At 36.0% G+C, this 8,588-nt stretch overlaps 1 protein-coding gene across 3 annotated transcripts in view; it reads left to right on the forward strand.

Annotated features, from left to right (window-relative positions):
* The window catches only part of PRKG2 (protein kinase cGMP-dependent 2), a 121,079-nt gene extending 115,856 nt beyond the window's left edge, over positions 1-5,223 (forward strand). For all 3 annotated transcript variants that reach the window (XM_032239808.1, XM_032239809.1, XM_032239810.1), the window contains 2 exons: positions 577-643; positions 2,788-5,223. In XM_032239808.1, the coding sequence (XP_032095699.1) occupies positions 577-643; positions 2,788-2,883 (163 nt within the window). In that variant the 3' untranslated portion in view covers positions 2,884-5,223. The remainder of the gene's footprint in view (positions 1-576; positions 644-2,787) is intronic.
* Positions 5,224-8,588: the final 3,365 nt, after the last annotated feature.

The raw sequence follows: 8,588 nt of genomic DNA on the forward strand, positions 1-8,588 counted from the left end.
ACAGTGATTTTATAAAGCCTTGTAGATTATAGCAAAGACATGGAATAGACTTTGCCTTTTACACTGGGTAAGATGGAAAAGGTGGGGGAGTATTGAACAGAGGCATGATGTGGCCTGATTTATGCTATAAATGATTAATCTTGCTGTTGAGTTATTTCCCCAGCACAAAAGTAGGGCTTGGTCCATGCTAGTAGAGTGAAGGTACTGAAGACTGGCCAGATACTGAATATAGATAGAATTTGAAGCTAGCACTGTCAGGATTTGCCCATGGACTCAGGTAGGATGTCAAGGAAAGAAAACTACAAGAGCTTTTGTTTGAGCAACTGGAAGAATTGAGATAAGTTTGGCGGAGAAAATTTGAAGCTTCTATTCAGATCTGATACATGCCAGATGCCCATTAGACATCCAATTGTGAGAAGAGGAATAGTAGTTGTAGACTTTAGCCTGTAAGCTGATGGAGGGGGCTTGGTCGGGAATAATTAGTATATGAGTGCTATTTAAAGCCATGACAGATAATTTGACATGCTAATAGTTTATCAGCCAAGTAATATTCCTTTCTTTTTTCTCATTTCTCAGGTGGTTAAATGGTTTTAATTGGGAGGGACTGAAAGCACGCAACCTTCCATCACCTTTACAAAGAGAGGTATGGTATTTACTATATTACTCTTTTGATTGTTTTCCTAAGAATTTGTTTCTGTACACAAATTGTAGGTGTATGTGTATGTCCATAACAGATTTTAGGTGGGGTTTTTTTTTAAACAGTTTTTTAAATTAAGTAAACTTGTCTTAGTAATTGTGATTCTGGGACTAAATAGTACTGCCTAGTTGATGGACATTGACTTACCTATCAGGAACCAAATATATGTCAGTGCCACTTAAATCCCAAAGTAGTCAGTGTTGCTCAGGCTGACAAATGACTGTAGAAATATGCTGTAAACAATGTATGTAACATTAAATTGTTTAATAGCCATGTTAAAACGGTGAAAATAATTTTAATTGTCTCCAAAATATTATTTTAATATGTAATCAATATAAAATATTAGTGAGATATGTTATGTTTATTTTTCCATACTAAATTTTCTAAATCCCAAGCGAATTTTATTGTGAAAGCACATCTCAGTTCAGATGAGCCACATTCCAAGTGCTCAGTCACTTCCTGTTGCTAATGGTTATGTTATTGGATAGCACAGCTCTGGAGAAAGCAGAACTTCAGCTAACTTGGGAGGAAGAATGACTCAGGAATTATCTAGGTCAACATAACACTAAGTTTATGTTAGTGTTTTTTCCAAAAGATTGCAAAGATCTTTGTTTTCTCTTATACATTTGTAGATTGACATCTGAAGTTTCATCAAAGTATAGTTGTGGAGAGTATCATTTCTAGTATGTTACAAATATTGACATTTTAAAATAAAACACTACCGTTACTTCATTCCTTTAAATATGTTTATTATAACCTAAATACCATTGAGATTTATCAGCCACTTGTAAATTATCAGCAGAAATATTGCATCACTCCTTTTCCCTATATTTTCATTATATGTTCCCTATAAGATTTCTTCCTAATTTAAAGTGCTTCTATAGTTTTAAAATTTATAACACCAATATTTCTTCTGAATTCATTTATAATTACATTTTTATGGCATGCAGTGTCCGTGACATAAAATATTATGAATTTCTAAAGGTGATTATTAAATAAAAATTTTTTTGAGAAGAGATTACTTCATGAACCTATGGATAAATATTAAGAGTGGGATCAGATTCCTTTTAAAAATTATTGTTATATAGATACAAGTTTTAAGAGTTGTGTTCTCACATATGTAAGTGGGAATGGAGAGGTTTATTATAGCAATGTCACTTTGAGCTCCTTCTGAATGATCTCTAGCTCTGTTCCTCCACCACATTATGATTTATCATAAATAATATTTTAATAACTTTTCAGCTAATCATTCAGTTAGGTACTACTTACATTTGTTTGAAGGCAGAGTTAGAAACCATTTTATTTGTGATGTAATTTAAGACCAGCATCATTTCACTCTTTCAACAGGGTCACTAATATTTTGAATTGCTCCTTTTTCAGCATTCTGAATACTTTATATGGATCAATTAACCATAAAAAAAAGCCAGGATTGGTGAGAAACTTATACAATGGAAGAAGAATGAAGGCAGATTTTGATTTTAAAATAGTTTTCAATTAAAAAATAAATAGATATAATTTCTGTCCCCTTTTTTTGTTTGAGACAGAGTCTTGCTCTGTCACCCAGACTGGAGTGCAGTGGTGTGATCTCAGCTTACTGCAAACTTCCCTTCTCAGGTTCAAGCAATTTGCCTGCCTCAGCCTTCCAAGTAGATGGGATCAAGGTGTGCACCACCATGCCTGACTAATTTTTGTATTTTTAGTAGAGATGGAGTTTTACCTTGTTGGCCAGGCTGGTCTCCAACTGTGGACCTCAGGTGATCCTCCCGTCTCAGCCTCCCAAAGTGCTAGGATTACAAGCATGAGCCATAGTGCCCGGCTTATTTCTGTAATCTTTTCTTTACGAAAACTCCTCATGTCAGGTAGTTACTATTGAATGTTATCTGGCGACCAAATCTATTAGGTTGTAAAGAGAAGATCTCATGAAGCTGAGACTAGGACTCAAGAATGAAAATTGTTCTTTTCCTTGTATGTGACTTCCAAGTGGTTGCAGTATGAAATCAGCAGTCTAATATAAAAAGCATTACCCATATGTGTAATAGCATGCTTTGTCAACATTATTCTTCCCTTTGTTTTAATTCTGTCTACATTAGCTCAATGGACCCATAGATCATAGCTACTTTGACAAGTATCCTCCTGAAAAGGGAATGCCTCCAGATGAGCTCTCAGGCTGGGATAAAGACTTCTGACAGAAGAAAAGATGATTACTGCCTGTACATTACAGAAGAGGACCTCAAGGATCAATAATCCAACACATTATTTTCTTTTCAGAGTAATATAATATCTTTGGAAGGCCATTAGGGAAAAGAAATCCTTGCACAAGGGGAAGAGGAGAGTGGTATGGATGTGGTTTTGAGTTATAATGTCTCGTTTAGATGCTGTGAATTATTGATGTATTCTATTTTTGCTTTTATCAACCGCTAGAAGCTACCCTATTTTCCTTTCCACAATAAGAGCCATTTTTGTTAAAGCGGCAGTTTTCTCTGCAATATATTGTTCTATCCCAATCATATCCTTCTGGTTTGAGTACTACTAAGGTTTAAAAAGGGTCTTGCCCTTGAATAACTAAGTCATACAAATAGAAGGAAAAACAATGGTGAATTTTGGAGAGATCCCCAGCTCTCAGAAACTTCATATAAGCATGATGGCATCTTAAAATGGTGGTTTGCAGAAAGCATGGTAGTCAAAGGAACCTCCTGACTTTCACCTGCTTTTAAACTGGAAATATACTAATATGCCTCTGACATGAGTCCAGGGAAAGGCAAAAAGCATTAGTCAGTGGTACCTTTTCCTAAAGTAATTGTATCAATCAATCCAGTTAGGTAATTATTTTCTATTGTGGAACTTAGAAAAAAAGTAAATAAAGCAAGAATTATTTTCTTTCCTTTATGATCAGCTGTGATACTTTAGAGACTTTTCAAAAGCCCTTGTTAAAGGTAGTTACAATGTGTGGTTAAATGATGCTAAAATATTTTCACAACCAAAGTAGAAAATATGCTGGAACAAAATTATGAAAGCCTTTGCTTCCCAGTAAATATAGAGGAAAATATATTCTAATAGGTAAGACTTCTAACTCTTTGAAACTCTGAGGTATTTTGAAAAGTTTTGTGATTCTTGCTATTAATAAACCAAAATTGTACACAATAACCATCATTAATTTTTAATGAAAATCTCACTGACAAATGTTGATGCACTGTAATCATTGCTGAGTTAATAGCTCTTTTTAAAGACATCTGAGTCATGGAGGTGTTTATAAATTTAAATTGTTAAGAGACAAGCCACTGGAAAAGTGATAGGATTTCAGAAGTAAAAGGGACAACACCCTGCCTCCTATCCCTTCCTTGCAATTTTCCAAATAATAAATAGGATAGTTTCAATAGCATGGAACCCTAGTACCTAAGAACTTTACTGGTGAATGGTTGTATGTATTGACCATGGTCACTCCCTTGCCCTCCTTCCAAAATGAATGAGGAGCAGAGACTTTGCTGTATTTTTTTAAATCTAGCAGAGTAAAAATACTGTATAAGTTCCAGGATTATTTGAGCTTCTGGTTATATTTTCATATGGTAATGTTCTATGTGAAAAGCAACCTCTACCCAGTCCCCACTTATAATTTCATAATTCAGAGAAAGCCAGCTATATGCTTCCTTGAAGAATTAAGCCAGATAAGTGAAACCCAACCCAGAAAGGTGCATCCTTAACAAATTAGATTTCCACATTTATAATCCTTTTGCTGAACCAAAGAGTTTTTGTTTCCTGGAGCTGTATTTTTAAAGATTATGTATTGTACATAGAATAATCATTTTTAATAGGATTGACATAACCTGCTTAAAGAATTTCTAAGAGTTTTAAAGGATTTTTATTTGAATTTGGTTTGTTTGTACTGTATGTTTTTCCATGTATATATTTTTAAATTACCAACCTATAAAAATAGAAAATTTATGTATTGGGTGGATATTAGAACTGTACAGTAATAATAGCAATGATATTCTCAAAGCAGATCAATAGTTGTAATTTTTAAAACCTTACATATATATAGAAATAAAAACCAAGTTTAAGTACTAAGGTTTATTTTTCCTGTGATTGGCCATGTCAATGTGTTATGCTCCCCTGTAATTTTTATTGTTTTCTTAGAATAGTTTAAAAGATGAAGAAATGAGAGATTGAACCATTAAATAATCCCAACTCCCCTATGTCCTAACTGAGTGACTTTGGGAAAATAATTTAGCTTTTTTGAGTACTAGCTTTCTCATTTGTAGAAAAAGGCAGAGTAAAGTAACATTTACTTTAGAGCTTGTTTCAGGAATCAGTTCAGTTACGCAGAGAGTCTTTTGCCTGGTATCTGTGAAATAACCATTGCTACATAGATGGGAGCTACTGTTACTGTCTCTATTAAAATTAAAGGGGCCTTAATAACCATTTAGTGCTGAATCTTATGTATCATTGATATCTGTATTCAGAATTGTACTTCTCAAATCTGTCTTTTTTTTTTTCTTTTAAACTATGAAGTAAAAATGATTGATCAAAAACTTCGGTGTATGAGATGAAGGGTTAACTCACTACAATGAACTGCTTCATTAAGATAACCTAAATTTTAATTTTTATGAATTAAAGATACACACATACAAGGAGATATAGAAAATTACCCTCACATAGGAAAACCCATCATTTTTCTAACCATTAAATCATTCCTAATCCTTCCTGTTAGGATGTGAACTTCATTTTTCATTCTTGAGCTTCTTCTGGTGGGCCCAACTTTTCATAATTACAGGTTCTTAATGTTTTCTTTAAATATAAACATATCTGAAGAAAAGAGAGTATAGTAGTGAAAAGTAAGAGATTTAGAGTAAAAAACAAACAAACAAAAACCTGAAGCTTGAATTCCAGCTCTGCCCAAATTTGTGTAACCCTGAACATGAAACCACATCTTTACTCTTCAGTAATTTGGATAGACACATTTAAAGCTTTAAAATCTTGGGCCAGAATATTATTGCTGGTAGGTAATATTAAACATTTGAAAATAAGTATATATGTATATTTCTTTGGGCACAATAATAAATCCTTGTCCTTTTTTTTCCCCATTTATTTATTTTATTGCATTTTAGGTTTTGGGGTACATGTGAAGAACGTGCAAGATTGTTGCATAGGTACACCCATGGCAGTGTGATTTGCTGCCTTCCTCCCCATCACCTACATCTGGCATCTCTCCCCTTGCTATCTCTCCCCAGCTCCCCACCCCCCACCGTCCCTCCCCTATTTCCCCCCAACTGACCCCAATGTGTAGTGCCCCCCGCCCTGTGTCCATGTGTTCTCATTGTTCAACACCCGCCTATGAGTGAGAACATGAGGTGTTTGATCTTCTGCTCTTCTGTAAGTTTGCTGAGAATGATGGTTTCCAGGTTCATCCATGTCCCTACAAAGGACACAAACTCATCGTTTTTGATGGCTGCATAGTATTCCATGGTGTATATGTGCCACATTTTCCCTATCCAGTCTATCGTCGATGGGCATTTGGGTTGGTTCTAGGTCTTTGTTATTGTAAACAGCGCTGCAATGAACATTCGTGTGCATGTGTCCTTATAGTAGAACGGTTTGTAATCCTTTGGATATATACCCAGTAATGGGATTGCTGGGTCAAATGGAATTTCTATTTCTAGGTCCTTGAGGAATCGCCACACTGTCTTCCACAATGGTTGAACTAATTTACGCTCCCACCAACAGTGCAGTAGTGTTCCTATTTCTCCACATCCTCTCCAGCATCTGTTGTCTCCAGATTTTTTAATGATCGCCATTCTAACTGGCGTGAGATGGTATCTCAATGTAGTTTTGATTTGCATTTCTCTGATGACCAGTGATGATGAGCATGTTTTCATATGTTTGTTGACCTTGTGTATGTCTTCTTTTGTAAAGTGTCTGTTCATATCCTTTGCCCACTTTTGAATGGGCTTGTTAGTTTTTTTCTTGTAAATCTGTTTTAGTTCTTTGTAAATTCTGGATATCAGCCCTTTGTCAGATGGGTAAACTGCAAAAATTTTTTCCCATTCTGTTGGTTGCCGAATCGCTCTAATGACTGTTTTCTTTTGCTGTGCAGAAGCTGTGGAGTTTGATTAGGTCCCATTTATCTATTTTGGCTTTTGTTACCAATGCTTTTGGTGTTTTGGGTCATGAAGTCCTTGCCTACACCTATGTCCTGAATGGTTTTGCCTAGATTTTCTTCTAGGGTTTTTATGGTGTTAGGTCTTATGTTTAAGTCTTTAATCCATCTGGAGTTAATTTTAGTGTAAGGGGTCAAGAAGAGGTCCAATTTCTGCATTCTGCACGTGGCAAGCCAGCTTTCCCAACACCATTTATTAAACAGGGAATCCTTTCCCCATTGCTTGTTTTTGACTGGTTTGTCAAAGATCAGATGGCTGCAGATATGTCGTGTTGCCTCCGAGACCTCTGTTCTGTTCCATTGGTCTATATCTCTGTTTTGGTACCAGTACCATGCTGTTTTGATTACTGTAGACTTGTAGTATAGTTTGAAGTCCGGTAGCGTGATGCCTCCCGCTTTGTTCTTTTTGCTTAGAATTGACTTGGCTATGTGGGCTCTCTTTTGGTTCCATATGAAGTTTAAGGTGGTTTTTTCCAGTTCTGTGAAGAAGGTCATTGGTAGCTTGATGGAGTTAGCATTGAATCTGTAAATTACTTTGGGCAGTATGGCCATTTTCACGATATTGATTCTTCCTAACCATGAACATGGAATGTTTCTCCATCTGTTTGTGTCCTCTCTTATTTCGTTGAGCAGTGGCTTGTAGTTCTCCTTGAAGAGGTCCTTTACATTCCTTGTTAGTTGTATTCTTAGGTATTTTATTCTCTTCGTGGCAATTGTGAATGGAAGTTTGTTCTTGATTTGGCTGTCTTTAAGTCTGTTATTGGTGTATAGGAATGCATGTGATTTTGCACATTGATTTTGTATCCTGAGACTTTGCTGAACTTGCTTATCAGTTTCAGGAGGTTTGGGGCTGAGACGATGGGGTCGTCTAGATATACAATCATGTTGTCTGCAAATAGAGACAATTTGACTTCCTCCTTTCCTATTTGAATGCCCTTTATTTCTTTTTCTTGCCTGATTGCTCTGGCTAGAACTTCTAGTACTATATTGAATAGGAGTCGTGAGAGAGGGCATCCTTGTCTGGTGCCACATTTCAAGGGGAATGCTTCCAGTTTTTGCCCATTCAGTATGATATTGGCTGTTGGTTTTTCATAAATTGCTTTTATTATTTTGAGATACGTTCCGTCAATACCTAGCTTATTGAGGGTTTTTAGCATAAAGGGCTGTTGAATTTTGTCAAAGGCCTTCTCTGCATCAATTGAGATAATCATGTGGTTTTTGTCTTTGGTTCTGTTTATGCGGTGAATTACGTTTATAGACTTGCGTATGTTGAACCAGACGTGCATCCCCAGGATGAAGCCTACTTGATCATGGTAGATAAGCTTTTTGATGTGCTGTTGCAATCAGCTTGTCAGTATTTTATTGAAGATTTTTGCATCTATGTTCATCATGGATATTGGCCTGAAGTTTTATTTTCTTGTTGAGTCTCTGCCGGGTTTTGGAATCAGGATGATGTTGGTCTCATAAAATGATTTGGGAAGAGTTCCCTCTTTTTGTATTGTTTGGAATAGTTTCAGAAGGAATGGTACCAGCTCCTCTTTGTATGTCTGGTAGAATTCGGCTGTGAACCCTTCTGGACCTGGGCTTTTTTTGGGTGGTAAGCTCTTAATTGCTGCCTCAACTTCAGACCTTGTTATGGGTCTTTTCAGGGTTTCGGCTTCTTCCTGGTTTAGGCTTGGCAGGAGGCAAGTGTCCAGGAATTTATCCATTTCTTCCAGGTTTATTAGTTTGTGTGCATAG

The sequence above is a fragment of the Sapajus apella genome, unplaced genomic scaffold (genome assembly GCF_009761245.1).
Source record: "Sapajus apella isolate SASKATOON/1434 unplaced genomic scaffold, GSC_monkey_1.0 scaffold45, whole genome shotgun sequence".
NCBI classification, from domain to species: domain Eukaryota; kingdom Metazoa; phylum Chordata; class Mammalia; order Primates; family Cebidae; genus Sapajus; species Sapajus apella.